Below are 25045 nucleotides of genomic sequence, written 5' to 3' on the forward strand. Positions count from 1 at the left end.
CTCTGTAGACCAGGCTGGCCTCGAACTCAGAAATCCGCCTGCCTCTGCCTCCCAAGTGCTGGGATCAAGGCGTGAACCACCACTGCCCTGCCCTAATTTCCTTCTTATTAACAGAATTTTGATGAATGTTTTCCACCTGTTTTTTAGCTCAGGCTGGCTTGGAACTCTAGCAGGTAGATTAAATTGGCCTTATATAGGCCACCATTACCAGCCCATTTTTATTTTCTTTTTTTTTAAAAAAAGATTTATTTATTTATTATATGTAAGTACACTGTAGCTGTCTTCAGACACTCTAGAAGAAAGCATCAGATCTCATTATGGAAGGTTGTGAGCCATCATGTGGTTGCTGGGATTTGAACTCACGACCTTCGGAAGAGCAGTCAGTACTCTTAATCGCTGAGCCATCTCTCCAGCCCCATTTTTATTTTCATACACTTCAAGGTGAGAAATTTTGGGGAAAGTTTTTTCACTCTTTCTTTTGGTTTTCTTGAGATAAGGTTTCTCTGTGTAGTCCTGGCTGTCCTGGAACTTGCTCTGTAGACCAGGCTGACCTGAAACTCAGAGATCTGCCTTCTAAGTGCAGGGATTAAAGTTGTGCATTATCACTGCCCATCTAAAATAATTCTCTCTCTTTTTTTTAAAAGATTTATTTATTTATTAAATGTAAGTACACTGTAGCTGTCTTCAGACACTCCAGAAGAGGGTGTCAGATCTCATTACAGATAGTTGTGAGCCACCATGTGGTTGCTGGGATTTGAACTCAGCATCTTCAGAAGAGCAGTCAGTGTACTGAGCCATCTCTCCAGCCCCCCTAAAATAATTCTTTTAAAAAATATTTAACTACAGTTCATAATAATTTAACTACAGTTAAAAATATCTACAGTACGATGTGAAATGTACATGTAATAATGTAGTTGTTATTGGAATATAGTTCAGATCTAGTGGGGAATCAGTTAACATGCTCCCAGCCATGATGAGAATAGACTAACCCTCTGAAACTGTACACAAATCTTTTATAACAGTTGCCTTGGTGATGGTGCTTCTTTTTAGCAATAGAGTAATGACCAAGACGGGGAGGAAGACAGGTAAACTTAGCAGTACAAAAAGTGCAACAACCAGATATTTTATACCTGTGGATATGAAGCGCTAACCCAAAATAATTAGTCTGGATTTAATCAAGGCTAGCTTGCAGCTCTCATGTAATAAAGAGACAGAGGAAGAAGATGAAGGGCCCGAGAGGAGCAAGGAGGACAGTTCTTTACCACTGATCTGTTTCCTTCAGTGGTGGTGGTAAGAAAGAAGGGGTGGCGAGAAATCTCAGAGAAATCAGAGCAGCACCTATGGTCATTCTCAAAAAAGAGGACAAACCCTTCGTGAAAATGCCGTAGTAGACGGGCAGGAGGTCGTTCCTGCTCAGAAAAGGCAAACCTTTTAATGTCACTTTTAATGTTGACATTAGGGCTGTCCTTAGTTGTAGATATGACCTTATAAAAGGGATAATTCAGTGACTATATATGCCGAAAATTTTTTAAGAATACCAATGAAAATAATTTACATATTAAAAATTTGTTGTTAATGTGAAATTTACTTATTTCTTGTTTTTAATTGTGGACATTATCATAAAGAAACAGGTAATCATTTATTAATAGATGCTAAAAACAAAACACTGGAAATCTTTTTTAACTTTTACATGTATGAGCATTTTGCCTGCATGTGCATGTGACCATGTGCATGAAGTCCCTGAAGAGGTCAGAAGAGGTCATTGGATCCCCCGGGACCAGCCTTTACAACAGTTGTAAGCTGTCATATGGATCCTGGGAATCTAACCTGGATCCTCTATAAGAATATCAAGTATTCTTGAATACTGAGCTTTCTTTCTGGCCCCCACAAATTATTGTCTAAAATACTCAATATAAATACAGTTGTTTTATGAGTAAAAAAGAAAGGCCAGGCATGGTGGTACACACCTTTAATCCTAGTACTCAGGAGGCAGAGGCAAATAGCTGTCTGTGAATCTGAGGCCAGCCAACTCTACTTAGTGAGTTCCAGGCCAACCAGGGATACATAGTGAGACCCCACCTCAAACAAAACAAAATAGGAATAACAACAAAAGGGATGGAGTGTAGTGGAACATACTTATAGCCCCAGTACTTGAGAAACTGAAGCAGATCATGAGTTCAGAGCCATCATGGACTGCCTAGTGAGACCTTGTCTCAAAAAGGAAAAAAAAAAAAGGTGAGTGGAGGAGCAGGAAAAAAATACTTTAAATGCTGGGCTGAGGGAGTACTAACAAGAATGGTCAAAGTGACGACGTAGTTTATCAGAAGTGATGCTTTTCAAACTTCTCTGTATTTGAAAAGATCTTTTGTCATGTGATTTTTTGAAAAATCATTTGGGAGGAAAAACTAAGTAAGAGAGGAATTAGAGTCTGTAAGTCAAACCTTGTGTCATTTGTCTCAAAGGCATTCCAAATGATAATAATAATATTTTTAGTATTTCTTGTTTTCACATTTGGAAATAGTAGTGTCGCGGATGGTACTGTCTTTCTTTAACTTTTTAAAAAAAATTTACTTTTATTTTATTCATACTTATGTTTTGCCTGATCATATGTCTATTGTGAGGGTGTTGGGTCCCTGGACCTGGAGTTATAGACAGCTGTAAGCCGCCCTGTGGGATTTGAACCTGGGTCCTCTGGAAGAGTAGGCAGTGCTCTTAACTGCAGAGCCACCTCTCCAGCCCCTTTCTGTAACATCTTATGTCCCTTTCATCCGTGGCTTCCCTGGTCTATGTGTATAGTTGTTTACTTTTATTTTGCTTCATTATTCGTTGCTATGACTTAGGTCTTCAGGCTGGAGTGCCTTGGTGAGCCTGTGCTGTAGTAGGGTATTTATATTGCTTGGTCTGGCTTTGTTGGCTCCTCAGGTTATCCTACCTTGAGGATAGAGAAGAACGACTTGCGAAGTGTCACTCTTCTGGAAGCCAAAGCCAAGGTGAAGGATATCGCAATCTCCAGGGAGAGGATAACACTGAAAGACGTACTTCAAGAAGGTACTTGTCCTTTCTACGTTTTCAGTTTTGTTAAAAAAGTGTTTTCCTTTTCCATTTCTTTAGACTTTATCCAATGGGCCTTAGCAGCTTTGATGAATATCTTGATTTTAAAGTGTGATAAAACAGACAAGTATTTGTTACCTATAAGTGTATTTTATTCTTATTTCAAGTGAGCAGTACCCAGCAGATGTATTTAAAATATTTAAATTAGTTTGTTTTCTCATGGGTTGTGGATGATCAGGTGTATGGATGGGCATTGGGATTAGACTCACGATTTGTGGCCTGAGTGACCTTAAAGAAATCACACATTATCAGAATTTCTGTAGAATTCACACCATGCTAGTCTTGATCACTCTGAGAGTAGCTAAGAGGTGAGATGAAATGGTGCACATGGAAGACTTATCATGGAAGACTTATTTGTATTTGACATGTCCAGGGCCCTTGCTCTCTGTTTTGAGTTTTAGGTCTTGATTAAGGCGATGATGAAATCGGAGGACAGAAATTAACAATGAAATACTGCATCACATACTGTTAGATGGCAAATGCTTGTTTCCTCTGCTGCACTTCGTTCTGGAATGTGTTTGGTCCACATGAACTGTTCTGTTTGCTGGGCCTCGCGGAAGCTAGTCTCAGCTAAGTGATGAACTAAGATGCCTTGTGAGTGAGTGGTGCTCAGTTGACGCAGACTCTTATTTCTGTTTTTTAGAGTAGGAATGCTGCTCCTGCGGTTGTCTGTTTCCTAACTCACATAACTAGTTTTCAGATCTATCTGCAGTTTGAGGAGAATAACCAGGCCAGACAGCATTTCCTACAGAGTTAATGGTTATGCTTCCAATTTTCTGTATTTCCAAATAGGATGCTCATACTTTGAGGAAATTTGGAACCATGTTTTCCTTGATGTTTTTGAAGCCATAATAGTTTTTTGTTTGTTTGCTTGTTCTTTTTCTTTTTTCTTTTTTTCTTTTCTTTTTTTTTTTAGAACTTCAGCTTTCAGAAAAGAAAATGTGATTGGCTAATATTTTGAAAAGTGGAGAGGTTCACTGGGAATCTGACAGTACGAATCAAACAGTAGTTACATGCCACTTTTCATCTGTCAGATTGGATGGAATTAAAAAGAGATAGCTAGATATCCAGACAGGGTACAAGGGAATAAATTGTTACGTACCATGATCAGTGGTAAGGTAATCTGTGTACACACGTGCTTTAATGTGGAGTTCTCCCACAGTTACTTTTGCCTTTAAAGTCTGTGTTTAGAATATGTCAAATGGGGAAAAGGAGACAGCAACAGGGGTGGAAGGGAGGACCAGGTCTGTCCTGCCAGGCACAGGAGTAGAAAGAAGGACCAGGTCTGTCCTGCTGGGCAGGGGTAGAAGGAAGGACCAGGTCTGTCCTGCTGGGTAGGGGTAGAAGGAAGGACCAGGTCTGTCCTTCTGGGCAGGGGTAGAAGGAAGGACCAGGTCTGTCCTTCTGGGCAGGGGTAGAAGGAAGGACCAGGTCTGTCCTGCTGGGCAGGGGTAGAAGGAAGGACCAGGTCTGTCCTGCTGGGCAGGAGTGGGAGGAGCTCCTCTGACAGTACAGAGACTGGGACTGTCCTTTGGGACTGTCCTTTATTTGGACAGCTCCAAACAAAGATTTTCCAAACCCTTCTGCGTGCAGCACCCACGTCACTCAGACTCTGTGACTCAGTTGGACCTTCCACCTGGGCACCAGTAACTTCAGCACACTCAGTGATGCTAAAGCCAAGATGTGTGTGGTGTCCACAGCAAAGCTAAATGGTTTCAGGCGTTTCTTTTAAATTATGAAAAGAAAGTAAAAATGGTCTTGTGAAAAAGAATAACATGTCAGTAGTCTTTTTTTTTTTTTTGAGGATCATCTCATTAGAAAGCCTTTTAAAAATTAAAAGTATTTTTTAGCAATCAGGAAGTTACTACTGAATCTGTATGGATTTTTGCATTTCTGTTTTACATTGCTTTGCACCCTCAGGAACATCATGGTTTCTCTGCTGTAAGAGCTCTTTAGGAGCACACTTGGCCAGCAGTGACCTGAGAGTTGGCTTACTTGTCCTGAGACTGAGTGGCAGAAGCACAGAACCTCTCTGAAGCCAGGGTTTGCATTCCTCACTCTTTTGTCATTGAAGTCTGCATCTGCAGAAAGAGAGGTGTTCTCTCCCTCAGTCGTTGCTTTGAGGCAACTCCCAGAGACTCAGATGCCCCAGCTGGCACTTGTAACAGCTACAGCACACCCGACCGACTGTGTTACTAGTTTATTTAGAGAAATTAAGGAAAATAGTCTCAGCTACTTAGCGTGGTTATAGGATTTCTCAAGGAGCCTGCTTTCTAGGCTTGAATTGCTTTTAACAGCTTTGGCCCAGTTTACTCTGGAGCGAGAATTAACAGCAGTCACACCTGTCACAGTTTAGTCATGTTTCTAGAAAGCTTTGTGATGTTGTGATTGTCATATGGCCTCATTAACTGTTATTTTTCCTTTTAGGTACTTTTGGGCGTATTTTCCATGGGATTTTAGTAGATGAAAAAGATCCAAATAAAGAAAAGCAAACGTTTGTAAAAACAGTTAAAGGTAGGGGTTTTTACATGCTGTTTCCATAATAGTGGTTTTTTTTTTTGTCAGTCACTCAAACTAGCAAAACTCTGTCCCCTGTCTTGGTGTGTGCCAGACCTTTGGAATCAGTCTATATTAGTGTGACTCACAGGCTAATTTTTGCAAATTAGGTTTTTCTCACCAAGTATAGAAAATCATTTTCTAACTTACTAAACATTTATTAGAAATGATTCCAATGGTAGTTAAATTGCATAATTGCATGCGCCTAACCTGGTTTTGTCTAACTTTGTTTTTTTTTCTGTTAAAACTCCCTTATACCATCTATAATCATACATAAGAAAACATTGTCTTCAGTTTTCTTTTCAACACATTTATAAAGAAGATAATGAACTGTCCTCAGGTCCACAGTACCTTATATAGATATGCATTGTTTACCTTTCTCCCCTCCCCCTTTATCTCTTACATGCTGTATAGTGCCCTAAGAAATGCCTCTTTCTACAACCCTTATCCTGACTGCCACCCTCTATCCTCACCACTATGGGTGAGCAGGTATACGTGTACATGTGTGCATACATGCATGCATGCAGAGATCCCAGGAGTCAGCCTTAGGTTTTTCTAATCAAGTGTTATCCAACTTTTTGTTTTGTTTTGAAATTATCTTTATTTTATTTTATGTATATGAATGTTTTGCCTGTGTATTTGTACCACCTGAGTGCCCGGGTCCCCTGGGAGGGTATTAGATCCCCTGGAACAGATGGTTGTCAGATACCATGTAGGTGCTGGGATTTGAACCCAAGTTCTCTGGAAAAGCCGCCAGTACTCCTAAACACTGAGCCATCTCTCCCTAAATCCACCTTGATCTTTTTGTCTCTCTCTGGGACCTACGGCTTTCCAGTTAGGCGAGGCAGACTGGTCAGAGAGCTCTAGAGATCCAGCTGGATCTGCTTCGACAGTGCGAGAGCTGTGAGCACGTGCTGCGTGCCTGGCTCTTTTTCATGACCATCAGATTGGTTCCTCGTGCTAGGAAGGCAAGTGCTTTACAGGCTAGTCCTTCTTTCCAATGTAGTCAGTACTCATTTCTGGAAAAGAAATTAAGCACTTTGCAGAGATTGAGGGGAAAGTATTTTTGAGTAGAAGATGTAAATGTTTTTGAGATTTACAATAACTGTTTCTAAATTTACTTAAAGGAATAGGTGGGAAGGAAGGAGGGCTTATGTATATTATTTCTAAAAATTTAGAATTTATTAATCGTAACTAAAACATCTAAAATTTATTGCCTGTAATTTAACAAAATTGCCCATTTAAAGCTTTTGTAAATCCTTAAAACCTTCCACATTCCTTAACCTTGCTAAACAAATGGCTCAACTTGCTATTTTGTTTTGTGTTTGTTTACCAACTCCCCTTAGCTCCCAAAACATTTAATATTTTGTTAGACAATAGTGAGCTTGCTGACTAATTTTGAAGGATAATTTACATGACTTTTTATATTTTACTCTTTATAAATATAAGGTTTGAGCCACAAGTATTATAAAAGAACTGCTTTTTGTTTTCTTATTTTTCTTAAGGAAATATTTTATTTTAATGGCAGTATTTTTGGATTTATAAATATTCTGTGCATCATAATGAGTCCTGAATTCAATCCTGAGTTAGTGTTGAAAGGAAATACTAATGATAAGAAAGCGCAGCACAACTCCTGCAGCTCTGTGATAAGCCTCTCTTCTGTGCTGCAGCTGTGGCCAACGCTCCCCACCCTTGGCACTCCTGTGTTCTCCTAACTGGAGAGTGAGTCCTCAGCGTCCAGCCACGGCTTATGTGGGGCTGGGGACATGAAGTGGTGTTTGTTTACATTGGCCACATGACTGAGCTGCCTCCGCGTTTGTCTTTTAGAGTGTTGAGTCCCAACTGATGTTGTGTGCTGCTGGCGAACGTCCCGAACAGGCTTGTGTGCTTTAGTTCATCTTAATGCACAGATAGTAGTTCTACAAAGAATAAGTTTGGGGTTTTGGGGTTTTTGCTTTAGATAATGCAGATTTTTTTTTAAATGGGGAAAATTTGAGTGTGGTTTTTTTTTTTTTTTTTTAGTTCAATAATTTTTTTCAGAGATCTAATAGATATCCAGTGTCAGTTTCTAAAGACTGAAGTCAGATATGTTACCTGGATCAAAACCCATGAATTTAGAGGCTAGAAATAAAATGAAGCCAGGCACAATACGCCGTGCTTAGGAGGCGGAAGCAGGAGGATCAGAAGTTGGAGGCCATCCTAGGCTATAGACTTTGTAACAGTACAGAAAAGTGCAAAATCTAGGTTATCTCACCCCCAAGGAGCCAATGTAAAGAGTGTGATTAGTCCCCCCCAACCCCCCAGCAGGGAACAACATGATCCCCAGGTAGTTTTGATTTTTCAGGTAATTTTGTTTTTAAAACATAATGTGCCTTATGGAACCTCACCAGATCCTGTCACCTGCTGCGGAGTTCGGTGACAGCTGACATCTTCTGCTGCCCTGGGGCTGGAGGCTGCTTGTAACTGACAATGAAATGTTAGCGTAACAAGTCCAGGATCACTCACAGCAGTGGCCTTTGTTTGTGTTTTTTTAATATATAGACCAAGCTTCTGAAGTTCAGGTGACGATGATGCTAACCGAGAGCTGCAAGCTGCGTGGTCTCCACCACAGGTGAGAGCAGAGGCTGGTCCCAGCACCAAGCACAGTGCGACTCTGCACGCTTACTTATTTTTTAAGCATGTTATGTCTTGTTCAGAATTGAATTCTTTTGGAAATTCTTGATTTTTTTTCTTTCTGAACATAAAGGTAAATGCGTGCTCATTGAACACAATTTGCAAACAGCAAAGGACGAAGGTGTAAGCTATGTAAATAATAAATGTGCACAGTTAAGCTTTCTAAAATAGTTTGTAACATATTATGCAACCTTTAACAATTATGACAGAGTAATGCATACATTAAAGATAATATCGCTACAAAAATTTAAATTTGTGGAACACCAGGGCCAAAAATAACCAACCATTCTTAGATACAGTGACATTAATGGTCTGCCGTGTATTGTGAGTGTGCACTCATGTGTATGCATGCCCGTGTGTGTGTATGTGTGTGTGTGTGTGTGTGTGTGTGAGAGAGAGAGAGAGAGAGAGAGAGAGAGAGGGAGAGGGAGAGAGAGAGGGAGACTATTGAGATCTCTGTATCTAAAAACAGCCATCTATGTATTTGTCTGTAGAGATATTTTATAATAAATTAGGTATCTCAACCCTTTAGTGTGTTTCCAGTATACTTTTAAAAAGGACAGTGTTTTTACCCTTAATAAAATTAATGTATTTCTTTATGTAACAATTTAAAAAAAAATCCTGTTTCTAGGTTTTCATGTTGGTAATTGTAAATCCCTGTCCCCATTTTAAAAGGCTGCTTGGTGGTTTACTGAATGGCTGTACCACATTTTATTTAATTTATCTCTTATGTATGCTCTTAAAATCATAGTTTGACTTCATAAAATGTACCTGTAGGAAGAACTTTGAACAGCTACTTCTAGACCAGGAATCACTGGGGACAGCAGCATCAGTATTGTGTCAGTTTTTGTATGTTTGTTGACAGAGTTTCTATAAAGCCCTGGCTTTTCTGGAACTCACTATTTAGACTCCACTGTCTCTGCATGTTCCACCAAGCAGAGCTGGCAGTCTGGGTTTGTTGTTGGTTTGTTGAAGCATCATATAGAGAGGTCTGGGAGGTGGTAATGTTTATGACCCAGAGTTGTAGGGGGCAGACAAGTAGATATCTGGAGCTCATTGGGCAGCCTGGCTGAATCAGTGTGTTCCAGGCCAGACAGATCAAAGTGGAGAGCAGTTAAGGAAGGCTCATGATGTTGACCTCTGACCTCTATGCACATGCTCAGACAGGTACATACTTATATGTTCCTACATGTATATATACCACACACAAGTACTGTGTAGACCCTGCTTAGTTTGTATGACTACTGAGAATTTCACATATCTGAAAAGTAAACCATGACCCTGCATGTTAGAAGGGTCCGTGGACTTCTGGGAAGGACATGTGATGTGTGCAGAGGGCACCATCAGCTTCCATTTGGACTTGGGCAGTTGCTGAGCTCTGATAAAAGTATGAATACACAGAAGTTTCTTCTTTTCATTTTGTTTTTACTTGGTTTTTGATGGCCCAAAAAGATGACAGCCACATGAAAATGAGTTCAGTGGTAATGAAAATGAGACAGATACTTGGCATTGTGGTGGTGTAAAGAAAATAAGCCAAGAACAGAAGACAACTGTTTGGACCGAGATTAAACACAGCATAATTCTTGGCTTCTGATCAGCTGAGATGAAGGTGACATGAAAGTCTAGAAGTCTCAGAAGTAGAGGGAAGAGAAACCACTTTGTTTAGAGTAGGAAGTTAAAAAGGTTTTTTAGTCTCAGATCCTAAGACAGAGGTTGCTTTAGGTTTATTATTTAATGTAGATACTGACTAATATAAAAGTAAATATTCACTTTCTAAAACTTCATTGAAGAATTAGGCTTTTGAAAAAAAAAGTTGAACGCAATATTGAGGAACAGTGAGGGTATTCCTTGGAAGAGTTGAGTAATGTAACTCAAGAATGTTGCCTTCAGTTGGCCAGATTCAGCCCCAAGAGTAGAAGCCCTCACTTGTTGGGAAATAGATAGCACCCCCCTAGGCTATATTTGCTTTAAGGAAAGACGAAAGGAAGAAAGAAAATTCGAGGGAGAGAAGAAAGAAACAAACTTAGTTATGCTTGTTAAAAACCAGAAGCATGTCTGGAGCTTTTGGACCCTTTTTAAAACAGTGTTGTGAGTGAGTGCTTGACGCTCTGTTGCGGACTCTAGAGGGAGCACCTTCTAGCTGTGCGCTTATGCTCCGTGCCAGTTCTCTGACCCAGTGATACCTGTAACTGTCAGGACAGAAGCGTCTGGCAGGAATTAATGCAGACAAAGCCACAGATTTTTCCCAGGAAAGAGCTTTTAGATCTACCCTAGCCTTAAGCATACCTTGGCTAAGCAACCTTCCAAGCAAGTGTTTACATTCTCTCATGCAGCTTTCGGCTGGACTGCTTCACTGCATCCCGCCATGATGGGTTAGCAGTCCCAGACATCCCACAGAATGAGAGGCGAAGCTCGTAAAGCAAGTTGGTCATTGTCATTGTCGTCTCAGCTGTGAAGTGACATTAAGATTCCTAGTTGTGGCAGTAAAGCTGTTAGGATGCTGTCTTCCCCGTAGTCCTTCATCTGACCACACGGTCTTGTTAACGGGATACTCATGGCTGTTCGATTGCTCACCTTGATTTCATTCACTAACTGCCCATTTGTACTTAGAACTCAGGTAGGCATAGAATGAAACTGAAAGAGTAATCTTAAGATCAGTACCATAGAGTTAATTGAGCAGGCTCAGTGCAGTCAGCAAGAAATGCCACCTGTTTTCAGATGTCACCTTTTAATTGCTTGTAGTCTGTGATTCCGAAGGTTTGCTTATGTTTTAACATTCGGTGATGACGGGTTAGGAATTACTAACACATTTTAAAGCACCTTGAAATTCTATTTTTTGTTAGTTTTTGCTTTTTTACTCGAACTTTTAAGAGTTTTATCATAACTAAATACTTGCATAAATTAAAAATAAATTACTTTCATTGCTTCATGTCTGAAAAGCCCTAAGCCATTTTTTTTTTTTTTTGTAGTTTGAAGTCCCCATTGGCCCAGGATGCCTAGTGATAATATTTGTTAGTGCTGAGTGACAAACAGCTTTAAGATTGTGAGCATGCTCAGCATGGGAGGCAGTTGTGCCCAGCCCTGCAGCCCCGCAGCCCCACCTCACCTTCTCGCCTCTGCCTTCTCACCTCGTCTCTCCATCTGTCCGTTCTTAGATATCTCAGACCTTTCCATTTGTCCTCCTTTCCTTCGTAAAGGGCAGTGAAGAACAGTCATTTATTCTTGGAAACATTTTCATAAAGCTTATCACTGCTTCCAGAGTTTTTTCCCATTTTAGTTTTTAGTTTATGTATATGGGTGTTTTGCATATATGTGTATGTCTGTGCACTACATTATTCAGGGCCTGAGGGGGGCAGACGAGGCAGCGGATCCCCTGAGACTGGAGTTAGAGACAATTGTGAGCCACCATATGGGTTCTGGGAATCAAACCTGGTCCCTCTGCAAGAATAGCCAGTGTTCTTAACTACTTAACAACAAGAATAAACATTTTGGTTTTATTTAGCTTATTTGTTGTGTCTGGACAAAATGCCATTAATTCTGCTAATCAATTTCAGTCATGAGTGAAGGGACAGAGAGAATCCTTTAGGGCTAAGGAAGTGGCCAGCCAGGGTTAGCCCTGGCTGATGCTCCAGGTGAGGCTTGAGTTGAAGTTTGTGTGTGTCTGTGTGTGTGTGTGTCTGTATGTCTGTGTGTGTGCTTCTGGAAAGGAGGGGGCTCTGCAGTCCTTCTTGCAATTCTCTTTTGTCCTGGGAAGGAAATGTCCAGCAGCCCAAGGGAAAGCACAGGGGTGTGGAATCTGATGACACCTGAATTTTCTTCTCTTTATGCTTGATCTTTGTTCCTAACCTTTCTCCCTGGCATGGCTGCCACTCTTCACCTGTAAGGCAAGCAGAAGCCCTTGATGTGTCCAGTGCCTCTTTAGAGACTGATGCTTCTTGTAGTGGGGATACTCTTAGGACATAAAGGCAAAGCAGAAACTTACTGTAGTCTCACAAGTCAGAGACAGCTCCTCTTGGTACATTCCTACAGTTTCCCCTCTGTCTTTGTGGTTGTCCTGTGAATGTGTGGGTCCGTGCCTCAGTTTCTTTGAGCTCTTTTCACTTTTTGATCGTTCGGTTGTAAGGTGTTACTTTGTCGTTCTTGGGCATTTGTAGTGTTTACACTTTTTACTGTTGATATCCTGTTGACTCCTCTTGCTAATGCACCTTTTTATGTTTCATATTAATTATTTAAAAAAATTGACATTAGTGTTCTACCTCCAAGTATGTCTGTGTGAGGGTGTCAGATTCCCTAGAGCTGGAATTACAGACAGTCGAAAACTGCCTCATGGGTGCTGGGATTTGAACTTGGGTCCTTTGGAAGAGCAGCCAGTGCTCTTAATCCCCAAGCCACCTCTCTAGCTCCCATGTACTCATTCTTTATGAAGCCATAAAGGACTAATAAATATTATTGTTATTGTTATGTGTATGTTTCAAAAATATATTAAACGTAACAACCCAGGAGGTGGCACTGAGTATGTAAATTGAGTCTATGTTATTTCTGGCTTAATAGAGAGGAGGTAATTATTAAATACTTAAAATCTTGGAGAAAATGAGTTATTTTCATATATCAGCTGGAGTGTCATTACATAGGAGGATGGGGCATATGTGTGTGTGTGTGTGTGTGTGTGTACGTGCCACAAGAGGTAAAGTGGACAAGATTGTTCAGTACATTCTTGTTTATTTTGTACATAAGAACTGTTTGTGGCAGGTGAAATCCACATGTTACAAGTTTGAAAACTAAGGCCAAGTGGGGGAGGGGAACAGAGCCCTCATGCACTTGCATATCCACTCTCAAAATGGTGCACACACATACACAAACACACACAATCACTCAGACAGTGAATCTTGTTTTAAAAAATCAGGTTCCAAATCCTATTGCAAACATTTTACTTTTGTGACAGTTTCAACCTGTTAGGCATTTTTGATGATCCTGTTTTTATTCACAGCCTGTATTGGGCCTCTCTGTTTTCAAGTGTGATGAAATCAGTGGGATGTCATCATGCTGTGCCCCTGGCCGTCGCAGTCAGCTGTCTGTGCTTGTCTTTTGGGATGGGAATTTAGCATGGCTTTCGGCAAGTCTAGTACAAAGGGGTTCATTCTGTGTAGTAATTCTTATTCTATGAAGAAAACTCATACTTATGAGGACTGTTTACATTTGGTTTAAAAAGTAGAACACGTGTAAATAAATGTTTTAAAGATAATCTTTTTAAGTGTGTTTAGGATTTTGTTTTGCTTTTGATTATCTTTATTACTTTTAACTTAAGATAAACCAATCTCTTACTATTTTCTAGAAACCTTCTTCCTATTACTCATGTGTGCATAGAAGAAGGAGAAAAACCCATGGTGGTATTGCCGTACATGAACTGGGGGAATCTTAAATTATTTCTACGGCAGTGCAAATTAGTAGAAGCCAATAATCCACAGGTGAGAAAATGTCCCTAAATATGAATAACTTCTAATGTCTTTGCAAGTAGACATTAATAACCACACACAATGTCTAAAGGTTTTTTTTTTTAAAAAAAAAAAGGCACAGAATGAACCAGGTGCTATTTATAAGCTGTCGGTTCAGAGGACCATGAAGATGGCCTGTGGCTCCCCAGTGGAGCACTCTTGGCTCACGCTTTTTCTCATCCTTCACCACACATTCGTTCATAATCAATCACCTCTCCTGCCCTCGGCAGCATCTCAAAGTCCCTTCTGGGGGTACTTCTGAAGATGGTCCAGGATTTCCCTTCTTGGAATAGAAGTCTTAACAGAGCAGTGGTCTGACCATATGGCGACAACAGCACTGGAGGTTGGAGGTCAGGATTGTGGGAGATACTCAGGAATGTCCTTAATGTGCTTGCCTATTTAAGAGTTTCTTTCTTGTCACTACCCATGGGCTTACTGTGACCTTCCATCAGATTCCAGACATGCTGTAGTACTGATAAGAGAGTCTGCCGGGCTTTGCTGTCTGCTCTATTTTCTGGTTTTCTTACATTGATTTTAAGACTTATAATAGCATACTTATTGTAGTTAATAAGAAGAATAAACTCAGATCTGTGCTGAGTGTTTGACTCTTAATGTATATGTCATTTAAGCTAAAAGAGTAACTACATGGTTCGAACCATGCGGTTAGAGGCTGTGGTCCGTGAGTATCACTGGGGGAGGAGCTTCCCTCCCCAGCCTGCAGTGGCGAGGAGCCTGTCAGCAGAGAAACTTGTTTTGGTAGAATGCTGCCTCCACCCCAGGGTGGTGGTGGTGGTGGTGATAATCTGATAAAACCTATTACTACAAAAGAAAAGAACAAGTCACTTGAAATACTGCTCTAGAGATTCTGTGTTCATTGTGCAGGAATCACTGAGAAACTGCTCTGTAATGCTGATTGTAGAGAGAAATGCAAAAGATAAATGTCGTGGATAAAGTCACATAGATGGTAAATCCTATGACAGGAGTTTTTGTAATGGATGAACAGTGTACCATGCTTCCAGAGCACATCTTGGTTGAGAAATAGGTTTTTAAAAACTCAGTAAGTAGGTACAAGGGAGTGTTTTGGGGTGGGACTGTAGACTCAGGTAATCAGATCCCAAACTAGTTTTGCAGTATCTGCAAACTGTGTCATTTTTCCCCTCTGTTAAAACAGGCAATTTCCCAACAAGATCTGGTCCATATGGCTATTCAGATTGCCTGCGGAATGAGCTACCTGGCAAGAAGAGAAGTGATCCATAAAGACCTGGCTGCTAGGAACTGTGTGTAGGTGTCAGGAGATTCCTGGGTTTGCCTTCTGTCTGGGAGTCATGGTAGGACGCAGACTGTTTGTGATCATGCTGCATCTTAACACCCTGATACCTTTTATGTTCATGTTTCTCTTTTCAGCATTGACGACACTCTTCAAGTAAAAATCACAGACAATGCCCTTTCCAGAGACTTGTTTCCTATGGACTACCACTGTCTAGGAGACAATGAGAACAGACCAGTGAGATGGATGGCTCTGGAAAGTCTGGTTAATAATGAATTCTCTAGTGCTAGTGACGTGGTAAGTACTGGAGGCCAGTTATCAACAGCATGTAGAGGAAAGCTTTCTGTTCCATTACAGTCAATGTCTTGTTCTTTTAAAAATCTTGCTACTATTCCTTGAAATTTTCATCCAGAGAGCCTGTGATCCCTTTTGGCTCACTTAAAGCAGAGAAACTGACCAGATCCTGGGTGGATGCTGTGTGTTCTCTCTGCTCACACAAGCTGAGGCAGCAGCATTCCCAACAAGGTGGGCACTGACAGCCACTCATCATCTCCCTTGTACAAGTCTCAGGATGACCAAGTGGCTACTAAAGCCAGATGGTTGCTTTCTGTGCACAGTCTCCTCTCAGTCTGCAGACCATCTCATCTGCAGTTCTGACACTGTTCCCATTAGGTGTTGGCATAGTTCTCTCTCCTCTTCCAGAGCACACAGCTGAGCCCTCCTGCTCAGTGATGTGCTTTCAGAAGCCGCATCTACTTGTCTGTTTTAAGGTTCCATCCCACTGTTTGACTTTTTATTCTAGTTTAGATCATAATCAGCCTAGACTTGGAGGTACATGCCTATAATCCCAGCCCTGGAAGGCGAGTCAGGGGGATCATGAGTTCCAGACCCACCTAGGATACTAATGTGTTTTTTTGTTTGTTTGTTTTGTTTTTATCTCTTGACTGTTGCATACTGTAGCTGTGTATTTGGAAATTAGGTAAAATGTCTTGCTATTAAGGTCCCTAAATCATCATTTGATAATACTACATTACTTGTAAAATAATTGGGATTTGATCTCATGTGTCAACATCAAGGAACTGGGTTTATTGTGTTTGGTCTCCTGGTTTATTTTATTATTCAGAGTTGCCTTTCCATTTCGGTTTGTATGTTTTACACAGTTCCCTTTTAAAAGTGGGTTACTGACACTGGTTTTGCTAGTTACTGACATTGATTAGGGCACACTCTTTCCCCCAGTGTGTCAATTGCTGGTTCTATAACATATTACTATAACTTCAGTGCTCAGATATAAGTGGACTAGACATTATAAATGTATATCATACCTTACAGTTTTTATAATTGTTATAATTGAGTTCAATTTATATTGGAGAGGAAAGAGAGCCTTTTATTGGACTAAAAAGGGGGTATTGTTGAGGTTTGGTCTTTTGCTGTGTATTGTAATTGTAAATACCGGCTACTAAGGCCTGGTTGACCTCAAGGACAAGAGAATCTGCACAGAGACCCAAGCAACACTATGTGACCTTGCCCCCCACGTTATCCCTGATTGGTGAATAAAGATGCCTACAGCCTATAGCTGGGCAGAACTAAGATAGGCTGTGCTTAGGGTTCCCAGGCTTGGGGTTGAGGAGAGGGAGAAGAAAGATGCCATGGGTTAGGTGAGTCAGTCATAAAAGCATGGCCAACTGAAGTTAAGAGCAGCCCAGATGGGAACATGGCAAATGATAATTCGGGGTTATTAATAGGGAAGCATATTCTAGTAGTGTAGAGGACAGATATTTGCCCAGCTGTAGTGCTGATTAATGCTTATTATGATAATAAAAGTTTTGTGTATCTTATTTGGGAACTGAATGGTCAAGGATGGGGTAGAAACCCTGAATTGAGATTAAATAATTACAACAACATTTTATTGCTAAATTCCTTTTGCATAACAATAGTATTTGGCTTTCTTATAGGTCTGCAGCCTATTTAAGCTAGTTTCTTGGCCACCCAAGCTGTGTCAGGCATGGGTTCTATCTCATGGAGTGGGCCTTTAGTCTTGTCACCGGAGATGTCACTTGGTGGAGAGATGTCTAGTTGGAGGATTCTCTCCTCCATTATTTGGTGACTCTGTTTAAACTTCTTTCATATATGTATATATTTTAAGAAATATCTATTGCAGGTTTCCATATGACTCCTCAAATGGCTCTGCTTCATTTTGTTTTAGTCACTATGAGTCCAGTACTGGACATCTTAACAGAGTTCTCTAAATTTAGAGTACCTTGCCTCAGCCTTCTAAGTGCTAGGAGTATAGGCATGTGTTTTGTCTTAGTCAAAGTTCTTTTGAATTGGGCTTAGCATATAAGAATGCCCTTTGATTTAATTTAATGCAGCTGACTCCTAAAAATGATCAGATTTTTTTTCTCTTAAATTCTTCCAGACTCATTTCATGTGCAAAGATACTTCCTATAAGTGTCTTTTGCCTTGAATACTTGGGGCTGAAAGAAATAGTTAGGTCTTTTCCTGTGAATATGATAGCCTATTAGTTTAAAATTCTGCCTATCAGTTTGGGGAATTGAGCATTGTTTTAAATTCTTAAGGATTATTGTTACATTCCAACATTGGGGTTAAAAATGCTAACAATTCCATGAACACATGCTGAGAGTTTGCTCTCTTTGGGTGGAGGTGGCTCTCTCTCTCTCTCTCTCTCTCTCTCTCTCTCTCTCTCTCTCTCTCTGTCTCTGTCTAATTTTTCTAGACACGGTCTGTCTGTTAACCCTGGCTGTCCTTGACCTTGCTCTGTAGATCAAGCTGGTCTGAACTTAAGGATCCACCCACCTTTATCTCCTGAGTGCTAGGAGGTAAAGGTTGTACTCAGCGTCACCTCTAGAGGGCGCTGAACAGTTTTCACCATCATGCACTAAGAACTGTAACCCTGCTCCCACTGAATCTGCACATGTAAAGTGCACACTTGCAGGTGTGTAAATGCACACTTGTAGGTGTAGCTCAGGACCCTTTTTTCTCCTTGAAAGAGCCTTACAGTTCTGCATTTCTTTGTAGTTAAGGAGTCTTCATGATTTGCTTAGAAACACATTGGTTGGTTGTTTTGTCCTAATAGTAATGCATTGCCACTGTGGGCTTTGTTTTTGTAATTCTATCTGGAAACATCCAGTATGTTGGTACACTAAGAGTCTAATAATGTTAACATCAGTCCTTAACTGCCAGCTTAGGAAGTACACACAACCAGCTCCAGCTAGTTATGAATGTCTAGTATTCCAAGATGTGACCTCACATAGGCACTCTGAAGACGTCTGGGTATTGTTCTTGTTCTGTGTTTTTGTCAAATGTAGGCACAACTACAGATTTCTGTTATGACTTTTTTCCCTTTATTTGAAAAAAATACTTTTTGATTGATGCCTCCTTTGAATTATTTAGATAATTATAGTAGCTAACACAGTTCAGCTGTCAAGATTCTGCCACCGATTGAGTGGTGAATGCAATCAGGAAAGCACAGTTGAGAATTTCACGTTGGTTTTCTCGTCTTTGTGGTACTACATTGTGTTTAAAAAGTGCTTTCTTGGGAAAAACAAATCAAGGAAATGGCTTCCATGCTAATCTTATCAGCATGATTTATGGCACTTAGGGATCCTTTTTAAGGCATTTGAATAGTTATTAGGCCTTGGGGCAAATCAAATGTGCCCCATGTGCTTACTGTTTCTTTCTAGACATTAGTGGACATTGTCCTGGGAGCAGAGTCTGCAGTCATTCAGAGCTTGCATCTGCAGCATGTTTACTCTTGCTCCAGTCTGCCAAGCGCTCTAGGGGCCGTCACCATGTACTGAGCAGACTCACTCAGGAGACTCACAGCGTTCCCACCTACAGCAGTCTTTGGTGCTATGGTGGTGTCTGAGGGAAAGCTGGAGTTTCTGGAAGATGCTTCCTATTTTCAAAAGCAGAGAACTCTTTCTGTTTTATACTTTCCATTAATAAGTTTAGAGTAGTGCTTAGAAGATCTCAGTAGTTATGTGTTTCCTTCATGGTTACAGGTTTTATAAACCAACAACCTATTATTTTAGTATCATTCACATTAAGAGAATTAATGTAAGGACAAAAGAACAATGTAGAAATGAAAGGATCAGTTTAGACCTTGGTTTAGGAAATAGAGAGTTAAGATTTAATATTCTTGATGTTAACATACTGCTTAGTTCTATTACTCTAACAGTAGTTGTCCTGGTATTTCTTAAGAACGAGGAATATAGGAATTACTTCAAGAACAGTTGCCGCATTTTCAGCCGCGGTTGATTCCCCTGGCAGTTGTCTGCAGTGCTGCTCTCTCAGGATCTCATGAGTCTCTGAGCATCTCTCCCCCTGGGTGCTTTGGAGACTTACTCCTGCCCTCTGCTTCACTTCCTTACAAGACCCCAGTATTCCCTTGAAGCCGTGTGCGAGTGTCTGTTGGTGGAGAAAGTGGCACCAACAACCAGTTCTGTAATAATCTTTGGTTGTGTGTAGGTTTGCAGGTGTCTAAGGGTTAGTCACAGCAGCAGCTACAGATGCTGGCTTTTGAGGTTAAGCGGTGTCATTACTCAGTAAGCTCAGGACACAGGCTGCATTCCCCCAGCTCTGAATCCTGGGAAGTCCAGCATGAGGGTACTGATCGGAAGTGTCCTGCTTTCTACTATTTCTTCACATGGCAGAGGGAAGAGTGGGAGTGGCTGAGGTCTTTATAAGGTACTAATCCCATTCCTGGGAGCTTCACCCTTATAATGTTAACTCCTCCCATAGCCCCACCCACTAGCTTCATCATGCTGGGCATGGGGAGTTCAAAATGTACATGGTGGAGGCATACAAAAAGTGAGTCTCTCATGTTCTGCTACTGGGCCTCCTACCTCACATCCCTTATGTAGTAGATTGCTTTCATTCCTTCCTGACATTCCTTCCTCATTTGCCTAAAATCAGTCTCATCAGATGTGAATGAGCCTCAAGGTATGATTTATATTCAGGCAAATTTGTCTTCAGCTCTAAGTTTAGGAAAGGAAGCAAGTTACTGACTTCCAGAAAAAGCAGTGGTGGGGTTTAAGTTCATGCATCTGTCTCCAGAGGGGTAAGACAGGAAAGGAAAGCAAACAGGGCAACAGAAAAAAGCCAAACTCAACAGAAAATACAGTGTACCTTAGACTCAAGCAGGCCTCAGTACCTTGCCACCCAGGACCCTTGGTACCTTCAGCTACAGCTGCCCATGAAAGTCCATTTGTAACTCTCTGCTGGAGTCCCAGTCAGGCTGGGCAGAGAGTGAGAGTATTCAGTCACATGTTTCCAGTGAGGTCGAAGTTAACTGGATAGGGGAGATTGCTGTGCTAAATAAAGCCTGTCTGGCCTTTTAAATTCCCAGAGTAATCACACAGAGGTTTCATCATCCAGTGACTTCTGCCTAATTATTAAGATGAAGAGAGTTGTGTACTTTCTGACAAACCATGCCAGTGTATATTGTTAGTGAAAAAGCTAGTTTCTGTCCTTCATTTTAAATAACCAGATCAGAAGCTATGTCTCGTGGCTCAGCACTTTGGGAAGTTGAGGAATGGGAGTTGTTAGAGTCTGAGGCCAACCTGGGTTACAGAGACCTACCACCACCACCCACAAAATAGAGACGAGCATTATCTGCACCTGTTACTTATACCTCCTTCCGTCAAAGTGACCCCATGGTCAGATGGCCTGATGCTCACTCACTGCGTGAAAGGACAGCAGATTCTGAAAGGCTTTGCTATTTAGGCAGTGCTGCCCCTTGAGAGTTCATGCAGCATGGATAGTGGGTTGAACTATGTTGCCTCCCCATCCCCATACTCCAAATGACAGATGAGAAATTCTAATCCCTGAAACTAAGAATATAACTTTAGGAATACCTAGGACTTTCAGTGACCAGTAGAAGCTGGAATTAGGAAGGAAGGGATCGCTTTTTAGAGTAATATTTAATGTCATTCCATTAGTGGATTTTTTTGTTTTGTTTTATAGATTCTGTTAAAAATGTAGCTATTGTTCACTAGTGATAGGTTGATTAGCCTTCATGCAAAATGCTTGGATTTTTTTCCAGACTTAATACATACATACATACATACATACATATATACATACATACATACATATATACACTGTACAAATGGAACTCAAATCTAAACACAGTTCTATTTTGTGTAATATTCTTAATGATTTTGTGCATGAAGCAGAGTGTCATGATATGAAAATTTCTTTATGGTAGTGTCAAACTCTATAACTTAGATTTTGGTGCATTTTGCATTAGGGATATTCAGCCTGTGGAAAAAAAAAATCTGTGTATTTGACATAGTGTTTCCAGATTTTGTTCATACTGAAGAACAATAGCCTCTAGCTCCGTGCTCTGGGCTTGCATGTGCTCTGTGTGCCCCACCCAGTTCTGCTCTTTCATTCACTGAGCTGTGTGCTTGGGCCAGCCATGGGTTTCTCTTGCTTCCTCACCTTGTAACCTAAGCTGCCAGTGTGAATTTCTCTGGGTTTGTTGTGAAAACTGAATGCGATTGGAGGCTCATTGCAGAATGAGAACCCTTTAGGTCCTGCACAGGTGTTCCCTCTTCCCAGCATTGATGTGAACTCAGGGTCCACAGGAGGCAGCATAGCCGCAGCTCCGGGTGGTGGTGGAGCCTGTCCTGCACATGCTCATCCTCTCATGAAGGGAAGGTCTAGTCAGCTGGCCAGCACTTGTGGTGCCTCTGCTTAGGCTCTGTTCTTACTGATCACCCACTTAATGGTTTTAAGTAAATCTGGCCTTTACTCGGCTGGACGATATTTTTTCAGGGTGTTCCTAAAAGTTGCAAATGATGCACCTCTGTACATGGTAGGGTTCCATTCTTAGCTCTGCAAAATAAGCAAATCAAAAACCCATGACGTAGATTTCCTGTAATGTGCGTGTCTCACTCACTGAGTGAGTCCTCTGTCTATGACTGGGTGTTCTATCCCTCTAGGCTGTTCTCCATTTCCCACCATAACTACTTAAGTTGCAGGTAGCATGGTAAGTAGCCAGTGATAGAAATGGTTTCTTTGAACAGACCTAATTACTTAGAACAAATGATACAGATGTTAACATTAAAGAACTCATTAAAATGCTTTCTTTCCTACCCCAGCTAGAGAAATTAACCAATATGGTAGATTTTGTTTTATGAACAGTACTCACTTTATTTAAGTTTGTTCAGCTGCTATTTTTGACCTGTCTGTAGTCACCAGCACCCAGTTTTAGAATGTCTCCTCATTATGCTACTGTCCTCTCCTAGTGGGCCTTTGGAGTGACACTGTGGGAGCTCATGACTCTGGGCCAGACGCCCTACGTGGACATCGACCCCTTTGAGATGGCTGCTTACCTGAAAGATGGTTACCGAATAGCCCAGCCAATCAACTGCCCTGATGAACTGTGAGTCTTCTGGACCTTAGACATGAGCCCTGATGTATTACTATGTTACTATAAAAGTAGAAGAGCAAGTTCCTGCGTTCACACAGAAGCTCCCTTTGAGAATGATGAGTCTTCAGACATGACTTAGACCTTGTGGAAAACAGCAGCCACTCTTTAGCCTACTTGGCATCTTGTATCAGGAGTATATAATCTTGATTACTAAAAATTGGCCTGAGAATCTAACGTACTAGTGAGGCAACTGATGGGCTGCTACGTCAGTTACTTGACTTGTTTAAACAGATGAAAAGATGCAGTACTTACTTATTAGCAAAACCTTTCTTTGGATCCAAATGCAGATCACTAGCACCCACCAAGAAGACAGGTGTGATGGTGTGCGTCTGGGACACTCCCATAGGGCAGGTGGACAGGCAGGTCCCTGGGGCTCATTGGCTAGCCATCATAGCTGCATCTCTGAGCTCCAGGCCCAGTAAGATATTCCATCTGAGTAAAGAAAACAGTAGAGGACAAAACTCAATGCTGACCTCTGCTTTCCACATACACGCACAAGACACATATGCATATAACCACACAGACATGCACATGCACCACACGACAGTAAACACAGAGAGACAGACACCTTTCTCATTCTGGTCTTGCCTTCCTTAAGGGCCAGCGAGTGACATGTGCCTCCTGCCTCCATCATGGTGGTGGGATGCACAGGGGCTGGTTGGGACTGTCGGCACAGAAATATGTTGTCTATAGAGACCCCAAAAGGTTTCCCTACCAATTTTAGGTAGTCGCTTTGCTGTAGACCCAGGAACTTTAATTTCAGGTAACACTTCTTCCTAGTTCTTCCTCATCAGCGTCCAGGACAATGCAGGCCGCTATTCTGACTGTTCTGTGTATTTATGAGAAGCTCTGAACTTGCTGAGTAGTATATTCTCATGTAGAACTGAGATTTCTCTGTGCAATGCAAATAACTTAGCTTCTTTTAATCCTGAAGCTGCTAATACATAGTACAGCCATGAAGCTGTGTTAGCATGTACATGATTGTTCACGGCTGTCCTCCCCACCAGTACACTTGAACAGAGCCTGTAACTGGCAGGACGCTGACAGGCCTGATGCGTTTCCATGTCACTACAGGTTTGCTGTGATGGCCTGTTGCTGGGCCTTGGACCCCGAGGAGAGGCCTAAGTTTCAGCAGCTGGTCCAGTGCCTCACAGAGTTCCACGCTGCCCTGGGAGCCTACGTCTGACTCTCTCCCAGCTCCACCACGCGGAAGAAAGTGCCTGTCTGCCGCTGATGCTTTGTGTGCAGCGCAGTGCCTGCCGAGCACATCGCCTCCCAGACCACCCAGCCTTAGGAATGCTTTCAAACCTGAACTTTTAAAGACAACTTAATAATGCAGAGTATTTTCTAGATACCACTTTTACTAGGTTGAACCAAAAGGGGTTTTGTAAATTTTTTGGCCAAAAATTTTTTAAAATATAGTTACTTTGGACTAGGGGGTGCATTCTTTTAAGAAAATAAATAAACAGTTTTAAAAAATATTTAGACACAGATATATGGAATAGCTGTCTTAGTACCATCTGCTTTTATTTTTAATACTTTACTTCATTGAAGTAATGTAGGTGACTCACCTTTAAAGCTATTTTAATATTTTGGTCACTACTTTTGGGAATGGTTTGTCTTCAAAATGCGGTACTTTTCTTAGGAAAAACAAATTACAAAGATGTCTGATTTGCCTTATGCAAGGAAAGATAGTATATTAGCAAAAGGAAAATTGAAGAAAGAGTAAAAAGAAAACAAAATTAAAAGGTGAAAACAAAAAAGAATGTATCGCTCCTGCATGGAAAATGACTTGTTTAGTGAACATGGCTCTGCTCATGTTTGGGGAAGCAGGTCTGAATTCATCACATCTCAGTTAGCTTTCCTGGGAGCTGGAAGAAGGCTGGGGCAGACTTGTAGAAAACAGGGGTGACCTTATTTATTTTTGCTCTCCGGGGAAGGAGAGGACGCAGTTCCAGACAGTGACCCCTCTCTACTGCTTCGGTTCCCTCTGTGCACACCTGGGTGGAGCTACGCACAGAGCCGGTGCTTCTGTTGTTGTGGGTTTGTGGGTTTTGGTTTAAATTGGTAATTTTTATGCTTATCTTCAAGGCTGGCTTAAGTATAAATTTGTTTTTTAAAACACTTGAAAAATTAAAGGACTCATTTTATATGCTGGTATCCAAAATACTGCTCACAGTGTGTGACTGTTGGTTGTGTCTTGAAAGTCTTGGAGTATGCAACAGCTGGATGGTTACATTTTTATCCCCTGAGAGTTTGACTCAGGATCCAGAACCCTAACAGAAGAACAGCTGACTCTGCTCAGCCGCCATGGCCTGTTAAGAAGTTGCTAGGATTTGAACTCATGACCTTCGGAAGAGCAGTCGGTGCTCTTACCCGCTGAGCCGTCTCACTTCTGTAAGAAGTTGAAGTTACTCCTGCAAGGAAGTATCACGGAGCCCTAGGTGACATGTATGTAGTTACACACAGGTCTGTTCTACGTAAGGC

The 25045-nt window shown here is 41.2% G+C and overlaps 1 protein-coding gene across 3 annotated transcripts in view; it reads left to right on the plus strand.

Annotated features, from left to right (window-relative positions):
- The window catches only part of Ryk (receptor like tyrosine kinase), a 77276-nt gene extending 52551 nt beyond the window's left edge, over positions 1-24725 (plus strand). For 2 of the 3 annotated variants that reach the window (XM_031346129.1, XM_031346132.1), the window contains exons 8-15: positions 2914-3048; positions 5539-5625; positions 8209-8278; positions 13673-13805; positions 15004-15113; positions 15237-15396; positions 22374-22510; positions 23633-24725. In XM_031346129.1, the coding sequence (XP_031201989.1) occupies positions 2914-3048; positions 5539-5625; positions 8209-8278; positions 13673-13805; positions 15004-15113; positions 15237-15396; positions 22374-22510; positions 23633-23744 (944 nt within the window). In that variant the 3' untranslated portion in view covers positions 23745-24725. The remainder of the gene's footprint in view (positions 1-2913; positions 3049-5538; positions 5626-8208; positions 8279-13672; positions 13806-15003; positions 15114-15236; positions 15397-22373; positions 22511-23632) is intronic. The other variant, XM_031346131.1, reaches the window with a different exon arrangement.
- The last annotated feature ends 320 nt before the right edge of the window (positions 24726-25045 follow it).

The sequence above is a fragment of the Mastomys coucha genome, unplaced genomic scaffold (genome assembly GCF_008632895.1).
Source record: "Mastomys coucha isolate ucsf_1 unplaced genomic scaffold, UCSF_Mcou_1 pScaffold23, whole genome shotgun sequence".
Classification (NCBI taxonomy): domain Eukaryota; kingdom Metazoa; phylum Chordata; class Mammalia; order Rodentia; family Muridae; genus Mastomys; species Mastomys coucha.